This window comes from Salvelinus namaycush, chromosome 7 (genome assembly GCF_016432855.1).
Source record: "Salvelinus namaycush isolate Seneca chromosome 7, SaNama_1.0, whole genome shotgun sequence".
In the NCBI taxonomy this organism is placed as follows: Eukaryota; Metazoa; Chordata; class Actinopteri; order Salmoniformes; family Salmonidae; genus Salvelinus; species Salvelinus namaycush.
Window position 1 is genome coordinate 32,830,451 of NC_052313.1, and position 23,196 is coordinate 32,853,646.

The following is a 23,196-nucleotide window of genomic DNA, read 5'->3' on the forward strand; positions in this document are numbered from 1 at the left end:
GGCTTTATAGCAAAGGGGATGATTACATTTGCACACACCACTTTTCCATTTTTAGAATTTTCTGGAAAATGTTCTTTTTTTCATTTCACTTCACCAATTTGGACTATTTTGTGTATGTCCATTACATGAAATCCAAATAAAAATATATTTAAATTGCAGGATGTAATGCAACAAAATAGGAAAAATGCCAAGGGGGATGAATACTTTTGCAAGGCACTCTACATGAATTGAACTATCATTTTAATGTGGTGAAACTATTCATCTGATAATCTAATCATAGTGCAAAAGCAGGTGAGCTAGTTGTACTCTTTTTGGCCATTTCTGGTATTTTGTGGTGGAAAACTGAGGGGTTCGAGTATAACACGTAAAACCTGTGAAATGCAGCATCATATGATGCAAAATGCATCATACAGGGATGATTTCTGTATTTTGAAAGTTATAAATCATGAAAGCCCTAAAATGTTTTGCTTGTCACCAATTAAGTTATGTCAACTATGGACTAATGAAACAAATACCAAAACATATATTTTGGGTGGACTTTTCCTTTTAAATGAAGTTGTCAACCCTGTTATGGTCAACCCTGTTATGGTCAACCCTGTTACTTTATTTGGCACTTACTATATTATTATTTTTTTGTGGGGGGGGGGGGGGGGGGGTGTTTTTAAAGAAGTTCAACATGTGCTTTTTATGACAGAATGTTAATATTATGTGAAATCAGACAACGTTACACTTCTCAAAAGGCACCGAATTGGTGTAGCGACCCAGCTACTCTGAGTCCTACAGTGTACTAGCTTGCTACCTTATGAGCTCCTCTATTGCAGTATTTAAGCCTTGTTCATATTGCTCTCTGCTGAAGCCATGTCACATGAGATGTTGCCTCCGTATTATCCCGGTTTCGGCAATCCAATTATTGCGTTTTCTACAGAGGTTGGTTAAATTTACCACTTTAATCACTGGAATCAATCAATATGCGGCTCTACTGCATGACCAATAAATGAGGGAGCAGAGCAGCAGCCTCTGTTGAAAATCCTGCAGGAGAGACCCAGGCAGGCTACTCACAACCATGAACAGAACAAGCCCCACAGCAGAGTTGAATATCTGCTTCCCAAATGGCACCTTACTCCCTAGTGTACTACTTTTGACCAGAGCCGAAAGTGGTCTATAGGGTGCCATTTATGATTAACTGTAGTATTACAGCATCGTCAGTAAAACAATATGCATGTACTGTAACACACTATTCACACAGGGCATTATTAAAATGGCCCTTCAGAATCTCTTAACTGTATAAGCCAGCCCCACATGGTAATACTTTATTTTCATGCCTAAAACAGACTAGAAGGGTCAATTATATGTTTACTGTGCATTTTGTCATATTATACTGCTGGCATATTCGAATACATACTTCTACATTGCACTCAGTGACTCCACTTGTCCATGGTGAGCAATCAAACATTATCATAATAACAAGATAAAATTGTGTTATTCTCTTAAAAGAAACATTTGACGATATGATTATAATTATTATTCTGACTACATGTTTGTTATTATAGCTGCATGGTGTCAACAAGAGCGGAGCATCTCGCTAATTGTACCTATTGTGAGGAAGAAAGTGTGTAGCATCAAGGGGCTAATATCTGTTTGATACCCTGCAATGCACCAACTCAACATGGATTATCTCTGATCAAATTAAAAAACAGTATTATTCTCGTAGCTAGTCATGTTGTATATTCCAAACATGTATCTCAGGTATCTAGAATATGTTTATGTATGGCATTAAATCTTGGCATAGTTCCATAGGCTGCCTACCAAATGGCACTCTATTGCCTATATAGTGCACTACTTTGGACCAAGGCCTCTAGTCAAAGTTGTGCACTATATAGGGAATATGGTGCCATTTGGGACGTAGCCTCACTGTCTGTCTAAACTACCCCTCAGCAAACCATAAAACCCCTTCAGATAGGGCTGCTTCATCGCTCATGTATATTATCGCCTCTCTGTGAATGTTTTAATTTTGTTAACCCGATTTCTGTTTGCCTTTTTGGGAGGAAGGCACAGTGATGCCGAAACGTTAGTAAATACCCATTAAATTGCTGGGAGTTTATATATGGAGTGTGCGACTTTCTTTATTTTAATAGTTTATTGCCTTTTTGGGATTTACAAAATGATAACATTGTGTAAATCACAAAAAGGCAAACAGAAGTGTACGAATGGGATTTACTAATGTGATAATTTGAACGCAGCGTGCATAGGTCTGCATTTTATTGATTAGTGTGTTAAAACTTGGGGAAAAATGCACTGCGGCAGAACCGGTAGAGCATTGGTGTCAAACTCATTTTTCCCCAGGGCCCGCATTCACTCTTCCACAAGGTCCGGAGGGCTGCACAGATTTTTAAAAATATTTATTCATTGTCAAAATTAGCAATACAGTGCATTCAGATTCACAAGATGGCGCCGACAGAGATGGCAGCTTCGCTTCTAGTCCTTTGGAAACTTGGCAGTATTTGTTTTTTTTAGGTATTATTTCTTACGTTTTTAGCCCAGAAAATCTTAAGTGTTATTACATACAGCCAGGAAGAACTATTGGATATCAGAGCGACGTAAACATACCAGCACTACGAATAGGAATACAACTTTCCCAAAGCGGGTCCTTTGTCTGAACCACTCAGGGCATTTGAACTGATTCCAGAGGCTGACCCAAAACAACACCAGAGAATAGGTAGAGAGAGCGGTCTTCTGGTCAGACTTCAGAGGCATGCACACCACCCACCGCTTATGAGTATATTTCTCACTAATGTCCAGTCTCTAGATAACAAGGTAGACAAAATGAGGGCAAGGGTTGCTTTCCAGAGAAACATCAGGGATTGTAACACTGTTTCACGGAAACATGGCTCTCTCGGGATATGCTGTCGAAGTTGGTACAGCCACCTGGATTCTTTGTGCGTCGCACCTACACAAATAAACATCTCTCCTGGAAGAAGAAAGGCGGGGGTGTATGTTTCATGATTAACGACTCATGGTGTAATTGTAACAACATACAGGAACTCAAGTCCTTTTGATCAACTGATCTAGAATTCCTCACAATCAAATGCCAACCGTATTATCCCCCAAGGGAATTCTCCTCGGTTATTGTCACAGCCGTGTATATCCCCCCTCAAGCCGATACCTCGACAACCCTCAAGGAACTTCACTGGACTTTATGCAAACTGGAAATCATATATCCTAAGGCTGCATTTATTGTCTCTGGGGATTTTAACAAAGCAAATTTGAGGACAAGGCTACCTAAATTCGATCAGCATATTGACTGTAGCACTCGCACTGGTAAAACACTGGATCACTGCTACTCTAACTTCCGCGATGCATACAAGGCCCTCCTTTTGGCAAATCTGACCATGACTCCACTTTGCTCCTCCCTTCCTATAGGCAGAAACTAAAACAGGATGTACTCATGCTAAGGACTATTCAACACTGGTCTGACCAATCGAAATCCACGCTTCAAGATTGTTTTGATCACGCGGACTGGGATATGTTCCAGGTAGCCTCAGAGAATAATATTGACGTATACACTGATTCGGTGAGTGAGTTTATAAGGAAGTGTATACCAGATGTTGTACCTACTGTGACTGTTTAAACCTACCCTAACCAGAAACCGTGGATCGATGGCAGCATTCGCGCAAAACTGAAAGCGAGAACCACTGCATTTAACCATGGAAAGGTGACTGAGAATATGGCCAAATACAAACCGTGTGGTTTTTCCCCTCCACAAGGCAATCAAACAAGCGAAATGTCAGTTTAGAGACAATGTGGAGTCGTAATTCAATGACTCAGACACGAGACGTATGTTGCAGGGTCTACAGACACACGGACTACAAAAGGAAAAACTGCCACGTCACAGACACCGATGTCTTGCTTCCAGACAAACTAAACACCTTCTTTGCCCGCTTTGAGGATAATACAGTGCCACCGACTCGGCCCGCTACCAAGGCCTGTGGGCTCTCCTTCTCCGTGGCCGATATGATTAAGACATTTCAACGTGTTAACGTTCGAAATGCTGCCGGCCCAGACGGCTTCTGCGGCCGTGTCCTCAGAGCATGTGCAGACCAGCTGGCTGGTGTGTTTACGGACATTTTCAATCTATCCCTATCCCAGTCTGCTGTCTCCACGTGCTTCAAGATGGCCACCATTGTTCCTGCACCCAAGAAGGCAAAGGTAACTGAACTAAATGACTATCGCCCCATAGCACTCACTTCTGTCATCATGAAGTGCTTTGAGAGGCTAGTCAAGGATCATATCACCTCCACCTTACCTGTCACCCTAGACCAGGGGAGGGCCTCTCCAGTCCTCAAGGTCCTGATTGGTGTCACAGTTTTTCTCCATCCCTAGCAAACACAGCTGATGAATCAAATGTCATTCTAAACTGAAGATCATGATTAGGTGATTATTGGAGTCAGGTGTGTTAGCTGGGGTTGCGGCAAAACTGTGACACCAATCAGGCCCTCGAAGACTGGAAATGCCCACCCCTGCCCTAGACCCACTTCAATTTGCTTACCGCCCCAAGACGATGCAATCAACATCACAATGCACAATGTCCTATCCCATCTGGACAAAGGAGGAATACCTATGTAAGAATGCTGTTCATTGACTATAGCTTAGCATTCAACACCATAGTACACTCCAAGCTCATCATTAAGCTTGAGGCCCTGGGTCTCAACCCCGCCCTGTTCAATTTGGTCATGGACTTCCTGATGGCCGCCCTCAGGTGGTGAAGGTAGGACACAACATCTCCCCTACGCTGACCCTCAACACTTGGTTGCCACAAGGGTGTGTGCTCAGCCCCCTTCTGTACTCACTGTTCACCCATGACTGCGTGGCCATGCACGCCTCCAACATAATAATCAAGTTTGCAGACGTCACAACAGTAGTGGGCTTGATTACCAAAAACGACGAGGCAGCCTACAGGGAGGAGGTGAGGGCACTCGGAGTGTGGTGTCAGGAAAACAACCTCTCACTCAACATCAACAAAACAAAAGAGATGATCGTGGACTTCGGGAAACAGCAGAGGGAGTTCCCCCTTATCCACATCGACAAGACATCAGTGGAGAAGGTGGAAAGTTTTATGTTCATCGGCGCACATAACACGGACAAACTGAAATGGTCCACGCACTCAGACAGTGTGGTGAAGAAGGTGCAACAGCGCCTCTTTAACCTCAGGAGGCTGAAGAAATTTGGCTTGTCACCTAAAACCCTCACACACTTTTACAGATGCACATTTGAGAGCATCCTGTCGTGCTGTATCACCGGCTGGTACGACAAATGCACCGCACACAGCCGCAAGACTCTCCAGAGGGTGGGTGTGGTCTGCACAACGCATCACCGGGGGCAAGCTACTTGCCCTCCAGGACACCTACACCACCCGATATCACAGAAAGGCCAAAAAGATCATCAAGGACAACAACCACCCGAGCCACTGCCTGCTCACCCCATTACCATCCAGAAGGCGAGGTCAGTACAAGCGCATCAAAGCTGGGACCAAGAGACCGAAAAACAGCTTCTATCTTAAGGCCATCTGACTGTTAAACAGCCATCACTAACACAGAAAGGATGTTGCCTACATGCAGACTTGAAATTATTGGCCACTTTAACTTCTCTAGGATAAGGGGCAGCATTTTCACTTTTGGATAAATAGCGTGCCCAATTTCAACTTCCTTCTACTCATTCCCAGAATATAAGATATGCATATTATTAGTAGATTTGGATAGAAAACACTCTGGAGTTTCTAAAACTGTTTGAATCATGTCTGTGAGTATAACAGAACTTATGTAGCAGGCAAAACCCCGAGGACTAACCATTCAGATTTTTTTTTTGAGGTCACTATCTGTTCAATGAGATTTCATTGGGATACTAGATTTCTAAGGGACTTGTTTGCAGTTCCTACCGCTTCCACTGGATGTCACCAGTCTTTGGAAATTGGTTGAGGTTATTCCTTTGTGCAATGAAGAAGTACGGCCATCTTGGATCAGTGTAACGTTATGTGTACTGTTTGAGAGTTGCGCAAGACTAGAAAAGTAGCGTTAGTTTGTTGTCCTCCTGTATTGAAAACAGATAGACCCGTCTTCAATTTGATCGATTATTAACGTTTAAAAATACCTAAAGTTGTATTACAAAAGTAGTTTGAAATGTTTTGGCAAAGTTTACACGTAACTTTTGAGATATTTTGTAGTGACTTTGCGCAAATTGGAAGCTGTTTTTTCTGGATCAAACACGCCAAATAAATGGATATTTGGATATATATGGACGGAATTAATTGAACAAAAGGACCATTTGTGATGTTTATGGGACATATTGGAGTGCCAATAAAAGAAGCTCGTCAAAGGTAAGGCATGATATATATTTTATTTCTGCGTTTTGTGTTGCGCCTGCAGGGTTGAAATATGCTACACTCACTTTGTTTACTGTTGTGCTATCATCAGATAATAGTATCTTATGCTTTCGCCGAAAAGCCTTTTTGAAATCTGACACGTTGGCTGGATTCATAACGAGTGTAGCTTTAATTTGGTATCTTACATGTGTGATTTAATGAAAGTTTGATTTTTATATCATTTTATTTGAATTTGGCGCTCTGCATTTTCCCTGGCTTTTGGCCACATATCCCAGAGAGGTTTTAATAAATGGATCACTAGTCACTTTACTAATGCCAATCTAACATTGTTTTCATATCTTGCATAACTCATCTCATATGTATATACTGTATTTTACACCATCTATTGCATCTTGCCCATGCCGCTCTGTCCACCTTTGGAGTCCACCTTTGGTAAATTCAATTGATTGGACATGACTTGGAAACGCATACTCCTGTCTATATAGGTTCCACAGTTGACAGTGCATGTCAGAGCAAAAACCGTGAGGTCGAAGGAATTGTCCGTAGAGCTACAAGACAGGATTGTGTCGAGGCACAGATCTGGAGAAGGTTACCAAAAAATTTCTGCAGCACTGAAGTTCCCCAAGAACACAGTGGCCTCCATCGTTCTTAAATTGAAGTAGTTTGGAACCAACAAAACTTTTCCTAGAGCTGGCCGCCCGGCCAAACTAAGAAATCGAGGCAGAAGGGCCTTGGTCTGAAAGAGCTACACAGTTCCTCTGTGGATATGGGAGAACCTTCCAGAAGGACAACTATCTCTGCAGAACTCCACCAATCAGGCCTTTATGGTAGAGTGGCCAGATGGAAGCCACTCCTCAGTAAAAAGCACATAACAGCCCACTTGGAGTTTGCCAAAAGACACCTAAAGAAACAAGATTCTCTGGTCTCTGTTGAAACCAAGATTGAACTCTTTGGCCTGAATGCCAAGCATCACATTTGAAGGAAACCTAGTACCATCACTACGGTAAAGCATGGTGGTGGTGGCAGCATCATGCTGTTGGGAGGTTTTTTAGTGGCAGGGACTGGGACACAAGTCAGGATTGAGGAAAGATGAAAGGAGCAAAGTACATAGAGAACCTTGATGAAAACCTGCTTCAGAGCGCTCAGGACCTCAGACTGGGGCGAAGGTTCACCTTCCAACAGGACAACAACCCTAATTAGACAGCCAAGACAATTCAGTAGTGGCTTCCGGACGAGTCTTTGAATGTCCTTGAGTAGCCCAGCCATAGCCCGGCCTTACTTGAACCCGATCGTAAATCTCTGGAGAGACCTGACAATAGCTGTGATGTCACACTCCCCATCCAACCTGACAGAGCTTGAGAGGATCTGTAGAGAAGAATGGGAGAAACTCCCCAAATGAAGGTGTGCCAAGCTTGTAGCGTCATATCCAAGAAGACTGAAGGCTGTAATCACTACCAAAGGTGCTTCAACAAAGTATTAAGTACACAGTCTGAATACTTAAATAAATGTATTATTTCAGTTTGTTTTTATTTTTATACGTTTGCACAATTACTTTTTTTTTTAAATCCATTCTAGAATAAGGCTGTAACGTAACAAAATGTGAGAAAGTCAAGTGGTCTGATTACTTTCCAAATGCACTATATATAAGTATAATAATATATAGTATATAATATATATAATAGTATATAATGCACTATATATAAGGGTGGCAGGTAGCCTAGTGGTTAGAGCGTTGGGCCAGTAACCAAAAGGTTGCTAGATTGAATCCCGAGCTGACAAGGTAAAAAATCTGTATTTCTGTCCCTGAACAAGGCAGATAACCCACTGTCCCTAGGCAGTCATTTTTAAATAAGAATTTGTTCTTAACTGACTTGCCTAGTTACATAACGGTAAAACAAATATAGGAATTTCTAATGCTCCCTGATCGTCTGGCTTTAATTTAGGTGATTATTAGCAAGATGGACACAGTTTCGATTTGGTTTCAAACCTCTTAAAGTGTATATAAAATACATTTCACTTATTTTCTAACTGTACTATACAACAAATCAACAAAAACGATCTTTCTGCAGTGCTTAAAAGCTTTTATCCTCTAGTCTGTTGGGCTCTGTGGGCTCCTCATTGACTGTCTTTGTGTAATTGATTAGCATTGTTTGCCTAATGGCATTTTTTATTTTTTATCATTTAACATTTGGCTTCTAATTAATGTGGGGAATGGGCCTATTTTTTTGGGGGGGGGTTGTATTTATTTTTCAACTTGAATTTTGCAGTTATGAATCAATTTGCAGGGTCTGAAAAAAGACTGTCACTCCTGGGGTTTCTGTATTGGATAAGTTGGAATGTGCATTAAATAAACTATAATATGCTATACTTACTTATTCTAAATGAATCACAATCCAGTCAGTCTCCACTTTGGTACATCAATTGATTTACTTATGGGCATAGCATTAAAAACTTCACTGTACAGCAGACTAGGACAAAAACAGATACAATGAGAGGGATGGGCAGGTAGAAGGCTTACGTAGTTTGTGTAGAACATATTTAGCCATTGAAGGGCACAACTCTTAGATTATGTGAGGAACAGATATGTGTATTGGGGAACACGCAAGCCTCTGCTTGCATGGAGTTGGACTCAATGTGAGTACCTGTGTGGTAAAAACAAATCACTCTTGTGGGACTTATTGTTGGCTCCTGAGAACTACAGTACATCTTGCTTGGGAAAAATGTTGTCCATGTTGTGTCACATTGGCCATCATTTCTGTGTTAACATTGTTGGTTTGATGTCCTGTACAGGGAAAAAACACTTCCATGCCAACAGGTGTACCGCATGTGGCCAAAGAAAAGCCTTCTGATATGGTGCTACACTGTGTCCCAAATGGAACCATATTCCCTTCATGTAGGGAATAGGGTGCCATTTGGGATGGAACCATAGCAATTATACAAAGAGAAGCTGCACTGTGAAGTGGAGAAAGAACTGTGTCAAGCCAGTTCATATGCCCCCAGGCTGACCTGTCATACTAAATCAGATTTTGCAGATATGGATATTTTTTTTTTTACTTAAAGGGATACTTCAGTTTTTTGTTGTTGCAATGAGGTCCTTTATCTACTTCCCCAGGGTCAGATATGCCTCTGTGTCCAGTATGAACAAAGTTAGAGGTATTGTATGATAATGATAATGTAACCGATGTGAAATGGCTGGCTAGTTAGCGGTGGTGCGCTCTAATAGCGTTTCAATTGGTGACGTCACTCGCTCTGAGACCTTGAAGTAGTTGTTCCCCTTGCTCTGCAAGGGCCGTGGCTTTTGCGGCTCGATGGGTAACGATGCTTCAAGGGTGGCTGTTGTCGATGTGTGCAGAGGGTCCCTGGTTCGAGCCCAGGTAGGGGCAAGGAGAGGGACGTGAAGCTATACTGTTACACTAACTAGCATTAGCGCAATGACTGGAAGTCTATGAGTATCTGCCAGCAAGCTATCCCTTTAAGGAAAACACGCACATGCTAAAGCAGAGCATTGAGAGCATGATTACACTTATACTGTGAGCATACAACCACCTTAGAGCAGACACATTTAGAAGAAAAGGTGCTGGATGTACCTAATGTTGGGAGTGCAGTCATGTAGATCATATGCACATCCCAAATCCCTAGAGCTGGGGCAAAAAATATGCTGCTTTGTATATACTGTTTGTGGTTTTAGCAGCACATATCCTACTATGTAGGGTTTTTTCATTGTATTCTGTAGGTGCAGTCAGTCCCATCGACTCGCTTCATGAACTGCCTTTTACTTGAAACTGTTCTCCCCCAGTGGCCTCATTGAATTATTAGCAGTATCATTGTTTGGACTGAACCTGTCCTTTTCCTCTTGTCTTGCAGCTGCACACTGATCTGGATAAGGGCGAGAGCGAGGTGAAGTACACTCTCATGGGAGAAGGGGCCGGCTCCATTTTCACCATTGACGCAACGACCGGGGACATCCATGCCTTAAGAAGCCTTGACAGGGAGGTGAAGCCTTATTACACCCTCCGCGCACAGGCTGTCGATATCGACACCAACAGGCCCCTGGAGCCCGAATCAGAGTTTGTAATCAAGGTCCAGGACATCAACGACAATGAGCCAAAGTTTCTAGAAGGGCCATACACAGCCAGTGTCCCCGAGATGTCACCTGTAGGTAAGAAGAAATATCACCAAAGACTTTGTTGGTCCCGTGCTTTTACATCTGCATTGCTTGCTGTTTGGGGTTTTAGGCTGGGTTTCTGTATAGCACTTTCTGACACTGGCTGATGTAAAAAAGGACTTTATTATAAATACATTTGATTGATTGATAGTGCTCTACTTTTCTCTGGTCAAAAGTAGTGCACTATGTAAGGAATAGGGTGCAATTTGGAATGCAGGCATAATATCACAAAATGCTTCAATTACCTGCAAACTTGACATAACAAAATAAATGCATTTCTCAGAATTTAAAAACTATCACATAGAGTTTTAGATCGAGACAGAGTACAAAAATATATTATAAGAAAGGGAGTGTTATAGCCACAGGTAGAACAAGAGAGAGGAAAACATATCCACAGATTTTGACTTTTCAGCAAGCGAGACAGTTATGCCCAAAATGCATGAGTACATTGCGGATCGAGGCTTGTCTTTATGCTCTCTACCTCAGGGAAGGGAGATCAAGGTAATTCACTCAGATTGGCTCCTCTTCTTCTGAATAGCAATGGAGCCCTGGTGAAGAGAACAGCATATTAGATCTCTCCAAACGCTGAATGGAGCAAGGTACAGTCAATGTACACTCCACACACAAACTGTGTGTGGAGTGTACACTGTGTGGAGTGTACCTTTTTAAATCACCATCTAAAACATGGCCCAGTCTTCTACTCCATGCAGGTAAACAGAGCTGGAAGGCAGTCTGTGTGTGTGTTTGTGTGTTCGTGTGTTCGTGCGTGTGTGGGCCTGCGGGGTGGATGGGTGGATGTGTGTTCCGAATCAGGGGCAGGAATGTAGGACCTGCCGGCGAAAAGACTGTTTCCTTTAAATTAGGAATTGAGCAGGAGGGCTGTATGCTTTGGGAATGATGATTATTTTCAGATTATTCTGCAGTGTGTGTGATAAATGTTTCAAAACGGCATTGATGGAGTCTGTACCTGAGAAAAATATGAATCACTTCTAATTACATTAATAAAATGTATGGAACTGATAACCCTTCCTTGGGCAAATGGGTGTGGATTCAAAGACCAATTTTGATGAGTACTGTGTTTTTTTTCTCAAGGAACTAGAATGAGCCAAGTTAAAAGTGGTGTTATAAGGGCACAAGGCGAGACCCAAATGCAGACACAGGGGGCAGATGGTTGAGCTCCGATTATTTATTATGACAAAAGGGGTAGGCAAAAGGCAGGTCGGGTACAGGTGAGAGTTCATAAACCAGGTCAGAGTCCAAACAGTATCAGGCGATAGGCAGGCTTGTGGTCAGGACAGGCAGGGGTTCAGACAGGTGGGATCAGAATCAGGACAGGCAAGGGTCAAAACCAGGAGGGCGAGAAAATAAAGACTGGGAAAGCAGGAGCTGAAAAACAAAAACGCTGGTTGACTTGACAAACTGGCACAGAGAGACAGGAAACACAGGGATAAATACTCAGGGGAAAATAAGCGACACCTGGAGGGGGTGGAGACAAGCACAAGGACAGGTGAAACAGATCAGGACGTGACAGGTGTATAGTTTGTTTAGCTATTATTAGCCCATTTTAAACAAAGCACTTTTATTTAAAAGCTTTGTGGAACTGGAGCTGTTTATAAAAGGATTGTATCACTAAAAAGCACAAGCAAAAGCATTAATACAGTACGTGCTGATAAACCAGTACAAAGTAACTTCCTATAGTAGTTAAAGTGTAAATGACCAGCATCTCAGCTCCATTATACCCGGATGCGTGGTGCAGGGCTTTGTTAGGAAGGATTAACACTCTAATCTCTCTCACCTAATGTTTTCATACAATTGTTATCATCTGCTCACAGCGCACATCCTGTTTAATGAAGCCTTGCTAAAACCAACTAAGAGATTAACATGTGTCAATGGCCATTTGTGGATGTAGCTTCCCTTGGATGTCCACCTAGCATACTGTACAGTACCAGCCTGTACATATGGACTAAGAAAGACATATCTCATTTAGCCACAGTAGTGATTTCATTGAGCTTGTAGATAGAATAATTTCCAATTGGATTGAATTGTAGATATACAAGCTTCTGTAGAGTCAGTGGATTAATGCAATGCTGTTTTAGATTCAAGCTACAGCTATTAACTCTGTTCCTGGTACTGCAGGAAGTTTGGATGGCTGCCATCTTGTTTCCTATTCCTGCTGTGGATGGCTCTTTGCTTCCTGCTTGCAATGTCAAATGAATGAGTATCTTTTGGCTAAACATCCACTTGCATAGTTCTGCAAATGTATATTTCACATAGTTAATAATTCAACGTTCCAATATTGCACAATTATCTTCTATCATATCCTCTTCACACTTTAGTCTCTGTGGCTCTGTCCCAAATGGCTCTCTATTCCCTACATAGGGCATTACTTTTGACCTGAGGCCTGGTCAAAATTAGTGCACTTTTTAGGGAATAGAATGCCATTTGTGATGCATTCATGGTGGCACAAGCTGCTAAACTGTACGGGAAAAAAAACGTAAAAAATGACTCCATCTGAATGATGCAAATGTACGCGTTTGTTTCACAGGGACTTATGTGATGCAGGTGACAGCCACAGATGCAGATGACCCTACCTATGGAAACAGTGCCAGAGTGGTCTACAGCATCCTCCATGGCCAGCCATACTTCTCTGTGGATCCCAAGACTGGTAAATAAGATGGGCAACATCAGTCAAAAATGTATCTTAATTGGTACTGTTTGTCAATGTTGAATGCTGTTATGTTTATAGATCGTTTGAAATAACAAAAAGGCGGGATACCTGTCTGTCTAAACAATGTCAATAGCTTTCTTGTGTCATGACGTGGCCCTTTCTGGGTGTAGATCGTGGCTTCCCCCTCTCTCTCTCTCCTACACCCAGGTTCTGTTTTTTCAGGCTGTAAATTCCTGGCGGAGACTCTCTCCCCCTGGCAATGCAGAAAGAGAGAATACGGAGAGAGAACAAGGGATTTCACTTGGCCGAACTCCTAAATCCCCAAAATGGGAGAATTAAACTATATGTCCACTTGTGAGAATGTGGGAAGGGTCCGTGGATACTTAAGGTACGGGTATGATGAGTGGGTTTCATTTGGTGACCTCATGGAGGACAGGAAACACGTATAACTATATCTCTGAATGTGTACATTTCTCAATTGTGGGGTTTGCATCTAATTATTCTATACAGTTAATGAGTAAAGATGAAACTATTTGTGAAATGATGTATTGTGACGTTAAACTTCAGAATGAGACGATTGTATTCCCTGTAAAGTTTAACTAAGTCATTGGCCACTGTGAGTACAGACATGATCAGGCGTCATGGAACCTCCTTTTTCTAGTGTTACGAATAAAACACCCTCCTGAGGAAATCCTCTTCAGACTAAGCAAACCCCCCAGCGTGAGCTGTGGTTGCAGTGGTTGAGTACCAAGACTAGAAAACCATACCACGTGGCGCATTGGCTACACGGGTGGAAATGGTTAAATTCTGAGACTATCGATCCCTACAGAATAAGAGCAAATCTTAGATACTAATTACTAGTCTGCAGCTAGAAATTATGTAAACCTGGGATGCGAATACCGACAACCGCCGAAACATCTACTCTAAGAACATTGGACGCCTGACGGATCCATTACAACAGACACTATCAGGAGCCGCCGATAGAGCTACCACCATGAGTAACCAAAGACTCTCTGATGAACTGACTCTCCAGCAGACGGACCGACGATTCCAAGAGAGAAGACAACAACGACATTTGGGCATAAATATATTGATTGCAATTATTCCCGAATGAGCGAGCGTTCATGTGCAAAGGATTAGCATTTCAATTAATATAACTTTCCACTGTGTGTAGTGATCCATTTGGTCTTTCCCGCTCCTTTATCGGTCCACACCCCCTTTTCTTTGTATACCAAGCCGTCATATCGGTTCAGCCCACTAAGGGATCTTCCCTATCATTGTTAGTAACCAATATCTACTGTTTGTTTGTTATTCATTTCTGTGATCACTTAGTTAGTTAGTAAATAAATGATTAAGCCAATTGGTGTATGGATGATTCATAGTTTAGGCTGGGTTCGTGCAAATAACCAACAATTTACGACGTTTGGAATGAGACTGATGTAAGGTAAAGAATAATTAATTAATAGAAGACTAATTGATCAGATATTAAAATATCTGAGGAGTTGTATTCTGAAAAATTTTACTTTGTAATCTGTAGATTTTCCGTGGTGCCCCGACTTCCTAGTTAATTACAGTTACATGATTAGTTTAATCACGTAATAATAATTAGAGAATTTATTAGATAACAGGCTTCACCTTTAATGATACTAAAGACACAAAACTTGTTAAAAGAAGAATGCCAAGTTCTAGCTGTGAAAGTGTAATAGGCGGGCAGATATTCAAACTTTTTAACATTAGTATGGACAAGATGTTGTCTTCAACTTAATTTCACATTATCGATCCGAATAAACAAATGAGCAAAATATCTTGATTTGATTAGAGAGCAATGGATTAGAAACAGTGACACGTTATAACTTCCATTTCTTTACTGTGGACTAACACATTTCTCTATCATTGCTATACTTTTTTGCTAAAGCAGGAAAAACAATCAATAATAGCACCTACAAATTACATTTCACATACCTCAATACTAGGAAATTGGGTTTAGGCCTGTTTGTGTATGGCAGCAGTTAAATTCTGTAGCTAGTATAGTCATGTAATTAAATGTGTGCAGTGCTCACAGCTTTGTCCTCTGTAACAATGTACATTTAAACCAGAAAAGGGCATTTCCTGAAGAAAATGTGTGTGCTTGCTTGTCTTGAAGGAATTATGGCGTGAAATAGTAGTGGTAGTGACTGCAAACATAATGGTAGTGGGTCTGGATCTATGCCAGTGTCAAGGGATCAGCACCTCTTTGACCCTGCCCATCATGCGTGTCCAGGGGCCAACTGGGGCCAGCGAGCATCAGTCTTATAATAGACAGCTAACTGTCAAAAACCCTACAACACTCCAACCCATATGTATTTGCTGTAGTTCTTAGGTGCCTCCTAAGAAGAGGTAGGTGCAGGAGTCAGGAGCAGGAGAGCAAGGAATTTCCAGTGGCACAGTCGTTTATTATAAAGTCCCAACCCAACAACAACAGGTGGGGAAACACACCCCAACGAAGTCGCCACAATTAGGGAAAATCAGGAAACACGTGGAGGAGAAACCTCTACTCCTAATACAGTACCAACGGTACAACGACTGTGAGGAAAAAAAACCTGTGGCGCAATCACGCACCCCTAACAGAGCTAACACAGCAAATAATCCCGCACAAAGACTAGCAGGCAGCGGAGGTAAATAAACCCACCGAAATTAACTAATCAGACACAGGTGATAACAAAAACAGACAGACACAAACGAAAAGGAAAAATGGATCGGTGGTAGCTAGTAGGCCGGCGACGACGACCGCCGAGCACGGCCCGAACAGGGAGAGGAGCCACCTTCGGTGGAAGTCGTGACAGTAGTGTACTGTTCGATACAGTATCTACTTCTATTAATGTGTCCAAAAGTCAAATTGTCTGTGTTGTAATTTAGATTTCTATTATGTATTTTAATCTGAAAGCAATTGAAAGAAAATGTATGTATGTCACTGGAGAAAAGCAGTATCCTCAAGAGTCTTGGTTGAACTATCTGTTATTGTCCAAAAAGTTTTTGAATCTCCCGCTTTTAATAACGCTCCTTCTCCAAAACAGCAGATTTTTTTGTTGGTGAAGGAATCAGAAAGGATTGCCCCGTGGGAGGCAGACACTTCAGCACACTGATGTGGTCCACATTCATATTGGTTTCATAAACTGAAACGACCGGGTGCCGGGTCAAGTCTTTTAAAGAATTGCACTTGTGCTTCTTCCAATACTTCGCTCTGGAGTGCTCTCTTTCTCAAAAGTTCTCTCTTTGTTGTTTCAGAAGAACTTGTTTACTGTTCAACATCCGATAAGCAGGGGGTGGGGTGGGGTGGGGGGTGTTCGAGATGTTTTTATCCCACTCCTGGTGGAACAAGGAACTACTGTATGTAATAAAATACTTTGAAAAATAGCTGCATCCCACTCAGCGTTTTGGTGAGGGGCATTAAAAACAGTGAGAGTTTCATGGCAGCAAGGTTTGGAGTGATGCAATGCAGCCGGGTTCATTAAAAGTTTTTTTTTGGTGTGAAAATGTTTACTTTACTATAGTAGTCAAAGGTTAAACACAGCTTGGCTGCAGCTGTTTTCTGTCCACCCTCCTCCGTCCTTTCGAATCCTCTCGGCCCTCAGTCGGAACAGGATGGAAACTGATTATTATTAGTCATTGTTTGTCTCTTCTGAGTGAACATAGACATATTTCTGCTCTCGGTTTCACATGGCCATATTCTTATCCCCTGATATTGGAAATCCTTAGGGCCTGCAGCGATACTCAATCAGATAAGTGGTTATGTGGTGTGAAAGTCTGTTTTTGTGTGTGTGTCTTTCGCCGTGGTTGCCGAGGAAGTTAGCTGGAGTGTGAAGAGAGACAGTGTCCCTGCAATCCCATGAGCCACTTCAGAATGTTAATGCAGGCATTATGGTGTGGAACTGGCGGGCTGAAGGGTTCATGGTTTACTACCAGCTCTCTCAAACTCCTGATCAACATTAAATACTGACACACTCCTTATTTCTCCTCATATGCCACTTGGCTTTTTATATCTGAGTTTTGAGCAAATGATGCAATGGGTTATAAAAAAAATGTCCAGGTCAAACTGTTGGCCCTGTTGGATTGAAGGAGATCCTTTGTATGACACCCATGTCATGAAGACTGCTCTTCCCTCCAGAGTCCATTGCTCCAAAGGACGTCTCATTGGCCTTCTTCCCATGATGCATTTGGCTGAGCCAGAGCGGTAGACCCTTAAACGCTTTCAGCAAGCACATCTAATAATAACAAGTATGTTGGATTTCAGTAGTTGTTGCTTTCAGCAAGCACACCTAAAAATCATTCCCGTAACTGTATTCTGCACGTGGAACGAAACAGATACTATACCATGGTTAAAATGCAATAGATGGTATTTTTACACTGATACAACATAGAGCAGATTATCTTTTAATGCTCAAACAGAGATTACCATGGAAAAAGTTAGAACCTTCAGCACAATGTCCACAATGATAACACAGTTCAAAATGGGCAAAAGAAAGAAGAGGGGGGAAAGAAAAGGAAATGGATCACGTTAACCATTTCCAATGTGATATCACAGGGAGAAAGGGAATAAGGAGAATCTATCACAGAACATGCCTTTCCACCCTGGAGAGTATACAGAACACACACTGCGACTGTATTTCCAACCTGATGGCGAAAAAAACTGTTAAAACAAATGTTTGCCATGCTGAGCCTGCCTCTACAGCCAAGCATACATCAATGCAGCCGAACAAACAAGAAGGAGAGAGGGAAAAGAAAAGAGGGGGAAGGAATCACATGACTAAATCACCATACACTTCACAGCATCCTCCCTCCCTGCTAGAGCGTGAATCCCCTAAACATGATAAGATTGTCAAAAAACATCATCCTTTGATTGTTGCACACGCAGAACACAGGATTTTAGGATTAAATGTGACATCTGTCCTTTTCATGTGACTGATGGGGGAATACAAGAAAAGTAAACGTACATCTTGCCCCCTTTACATATCTTCTATCACGCTGACATCTTCCAACCTGACCTGGCCATTACTCTTCTGTATATTTGCTCTGATCTCAAGGTCCCTCAAAGCCTCACTAAGTTCAGTAGTGAATGTCAAGTGCCTCCACTAAATATCTCATCAGAGTGCGAATTACACCATGACATTTGGGGGGGGGGGGGGGGTTCTATTGAGTGCATGAACTTACGCCATTTAAAAGATAAAATGAATTACCTTTTAATGTGTCATGAACACGACCAGTCATATATTTTAATCTGATAGCCAAACAAATCACTTCACAAAGTAGGCTACCTGTGCATGTTCGTCCTCTCCAAAATTATTCCATCAACTAAACTGCATGTACACTTGCTCCATTTGATGAATGGAAATAGACATCTGTTTACAAAACACCAGAAAGTGTGCATAATGACATTCAGCGATTGCCATTGATTACGAATTTACCTTTTTTGTAGACTGAAAAGTAGGGACACCTGAAATGGGTCTGAATCTGTCCTAGAAAAAACAGGATGGTCACCCTAACACACATGGTGAACTTACTAGACCAGGCTACAATGTGTATTACCATGAACTTCAAATAGGCCTACCGATAGCCAGTGATGTAGTGGTAAAAAAATAGATGAGTAAACTCTGATTGCAGGTTAAAGTGAAAAAAATTACTCCCTATACTTTTAATGCATTCTTCTAAAAAAGGTGGGTTAACAGCGTTTACTTGCATTTACCCTCCACTAGGCCTACACCACTGCCGGTAGCCTACCCTCTCAACCGAGACAATTTTTCACACATGAACACACGCAGAACAGGTAGCCTACATTCAATATAATACAGTACATTAGTTGAATCAAAACATGTTTCACACCCTTGTTCATGAGTTGTCCATATTCACAAGTTAATGCATGGAGTCTAAACAGATCATGTGACATAAAACACTACCTTTCTTTCCTTACATGAATGACATTTACGACAGTGTTATTTGTAATTATTAAGCATTTAACTATTTCATTTGAATATTTAACTTAAACCCGGTATGAACCATGGATCTTTGAGATCTTGGAAAATGCACTGTAAGTGTAACTATGCCTATGTAAAACATTTCACTGTGAAAACAGTTCTCATGGGCACACAAATCCAAAATAATGTAGGCCTATGCCATTGCGAAAATATATGCTTCTAACCGAAAGTTAACCTCTTTTAACAGAAAGAGTCACCTTATAGTCAGTCTATCACAGTGCCATCCGTTTTGTCACCAAAGCCCCAAAGCCAACACCTGCTTTGGCCGCCTTTCCTTCCAGTTCTCTGCTGCCAATGACTGGAACGAATTGCAAAAATCACGGAAGTTGGAGACTTATATCTCCCTCAATAACTTTAACCATCAGCTATCAGAGCAGCTAACCGATCGCTGCAGTTGTACACAGCCCATCTCTAAACAGCCCATCTAATCTATCTACCTCATCCCCATATTGTTTTTATTTACTTGTTTTGCTCCTTTGCACACCAGTATATCTACTTGCACATCATCATTTGCACATCTATCACTCCAGTGTTAATTTGCTCATTTGTAATTATTCGCCATTATGGCCTACTGATTGCCTTACCTCCTCACGCCATTTGCACACACTATATATAGACTTTTTTTCTATTGTGTTATTGACTGCACGTTTGATTAGTCCATGTGTAACTCTGTGTTGTTGTTTGTGTTGCACTGCCTTGCTTTATATTGGCCAGGTCGCAGTTGTAAATGAGAACTTGTTCTCACCTGGCCTACCTGGTTAAATAAAGGTAAAATATATATATTTTTAAAATACTGTTATTAACGTTTAGCCTACTTGTTGGATGGATTGGATGCGCATTGGTGTCTAGCTGTAGGTTAGTTGTCTAGTGATATCCAGGAAAGAAAACAAATATTGATAGAAAATAATAAAGCAGATTAAACTACTTCTGGCCACGGACGGCATGGAGAACACCTGAAAAACAAAGCAATTAGCGCTCTAAACAGCTGACTGACAAAAGCAAACAATAATTAATCAACGGATAAATCGAATGCATTGGAATAAAGGCATAAGCAATTTTTTATCAAGGATGCATGGGACACAAATTACGGAAATTAGGAAGTACGAAGAAAAATCTATGCATAAAGGAGCTCAGCTGAGGCCGAAATTCAGCACTTCTGTGTGGATAGCGCCGCCACATAGAAATAAATAGTTGAACCATGACAGAGAGGTGGGGGTGTTTGTTTTATTTTAATATTTACCACTATATTTTAAGAAAAACTTTTGGTGCATTTAGGGGAGCTAACCTCTCATTCAAGGGAGCTGAGCACCCCCTGGCTCCCCTTTAATGCACACCTTGACTTCAGGTACATTAATGCACCTCTGAGTGTAGGCTCTTTCTAAGGGGGGTGCTAATACCCAGGTCATTTGTACATTTGAATCCTCTAGCAGAAAAAGGGGGCATCGAGCAGCAGCGCCTTAACACTCACCTTGTCCCATCTCTATTATCATGTCTCCACCTATCCCCTATTTGGACTGCACAGCTCATGTGACATAAAAGTAAAATTCCTAGATATCAGCCGTTTTGACATGTTCTAATGATACCATGTTGTCGCTAGGTATAATAAGGACGGCCTTGCCGAACATGGACCGCGAGGTGAAGGAGCAGTACCAGGTGCTTATCCAGGCCAAGGATATGGGAGGTCAGCTGGGAGGTCTGGCTGGGACCACCACCATCAACATCACCCTCAGCGACGTCAACGACAACCCACCAAGGTTCTCCAAAAGTAAGAGAGAGAGAAAGAGAGAGAGGAAGAGATTCAAATAGGGGTCTGTTTGCACACACCACTCGATGGAGGGAGGGAGCTCTTTGTTATTCTGTTGGTGCTGTTGTGTGTATGAAGTTTGCTTAACATTTTTACATTTCGGTTTCATATTCATAATATCGGTTTTAATATTGCCGTTTCATATCATGATTGAATAATTGATTATAATGCTGATGCCCAAAGGACATATGTCTATGTTCTTTATATTTCTTCACTATATATAATTTATTTTATAGCTTAGTACCTTGCCACATCCAATTAAACATACTTAGAAATGTATCTTCCATTAATTAGTTCTTCATTATTTTAAGAGAATTTCTCTGTTTTCAGTTGCAGTGTTGTTTAACTGTCACGTTCGTTGGAATGAGTGGACCAAGGCGCAGCGTGGGTAGAGTTCCACATTATATTTAATAGTGAAACTTACAACCAAAACAACAAAGAATATAACAAACGTGCAGCACTCAAGGCAACTATACAAAAACAAGATCCCACAAACAACAGGTGGGAAAAGGCTGCCTAAATATGATCCCCAATCAGAGACAACGATAGACAGCTGCCTCTGATTGGGAACCATACCAGGCCAACATAGAAACGAAAAAACTAGAATGCCCACCCTAATCAAACCCTGACCCAACCAAATAGAGAAAGAAAAGGATCTCTACGGTCAGGGCGTGACATTAACTCAAGACAGAGTCAGCATGGGAGCTGATGCCTGTAATAACATTTCTGGAATTAAGTATATACTTTAAGATTCCAAACAAATCATTTAAAATAAATAGTTAATCAGTGCACAAGTAAGAAACTGGAGGCAGGCCAAACATGCAGATTGTGTTATTGTGTAAGATTTTCAATTTTTATTAATTTATTGATCTATGAAAATCTGAAGTCAGCATTTTTGAACAACATGGATCAATTCAACACATTTAAAAATGCATATTTATGAATACAGCTTATAAACATACATACATACATACAGTTGAAGTCAGAAGTTTACATAGACCTTAGCCAACTCAGTTTTGAGCTCTGTCAGGAGGAATGGGCCAAAATTAACCCAACTTATTGTGGGAAGCTTGTGGAAGGCTACCTGAAATGTTTGACCCAAGTTAAACAATTTAAAGGCAATACTACCATATACTAATTGAGTGTATGTAAACTTCTGACCCACTGGGATGTGATGAAAGAAATAAAAGCTGAAATAAATCATTATCTCTACTATTATTCTGACATTTCACATTCTTAAAATAAAGTGGTGATCCTAACTGACCTAAGACAGGGAATTGTTACTAGGATTAAATGTCAGGAATTGTGAAAAACTGAGTTTAAATGTATTTGGCTAAGGTGTATTATGGGGTATTGTGTGTAAATTGATCATCAAAAAGAATACTATGCCAAAATAAAAAAATATTTTTTTTTAAAGTGGTGCGTACATATGCATTCACCCCCTTTGCTACTAAGCTCCTAAATAAGATCTGGGGCAACCAATTACCTTCAGAAGTCACATAATTAGTTAAATAAAGTCCACCTGTGTGCAATCTAAGTGTCCCATGATCTGTCAATGGTCTCAGTATGTATACACCTGTTCTGAAAGGCCCCAGAGTCTGTAACACCACTAAGCAAGGGGCACCACCAAGCAAGCGGCACCATGAAGACCAAGGAGCTCTCCAAACAGGTCAGGGACAAAGTTGTGGAGTACAGATCAGGGTTGGGTTATAAACAAATATCAGAAACTTTGAACATTCCACGGAGCACCATTAAATCCATTTATTTAAAAAAATTAAGAATATGGAACCACAACAAACCTGCCAAGAGAGGGCCGCCCATTAAAAACTCACAGACCAGGCAAGAAGGGCATTACCTCTTGAAGCTAGGGGGCAGAATTTTTATGTTTGGAAAAAATAACGTTCCCAATGTAAGCTGCCTATTTCTCAGGCCCAGATAATAGAATATGCATATAATTGACAGATTAGGATAGAAAACACTCTAAAGTTTCCAAAACGGTCAAAATATTGTCTGTGAGTATAACATAACTGATTTTGCAGGCGAAAACCTGAGGAAATCCAACCCGGAAGTGCCTCTTATTTTGAAAAATCAAAGTTCCATTGCCTGCCTTTCCTCCATTTAAATGGATATCAACCAGATTCCTTTTCCAATGGCTTCCACAGGGTGTGAACAGTC

At 41.3% G+C, this 23,196-nt stretch overlaps 1 protein-coding gene across 1 annotated transcript in view; it reads left to right on the plus strand.

Moving 5' to 3' along the window:
- The window catches only part of LOC120050701 (cadherin-12-like), a 116,851-nt gene that overhangs the window by 35,247 nt on the left and 58,408 nt on the right, over positions 1 to 23,196 (plus strand). Inside the window, exons 2-4 of the mRNA XM_038997272.1 lie at positions 10,241 to 10,535; positions 13,087 to 13,206; positions 20,815 to 20,982. Of these exons, the coding sequence (XP_038853200.1) occupies positions 10,241 to 10,535; positions 13,087 to 13,206; positions 20,815 to 20,982 (583 nt within the window). The remainder of the gene's footprint in view (positions 1 to 10,240; positions 10,536 to 13,086; positions 13,207 to 20,814; positions 20,983 to 23,196) is intronic.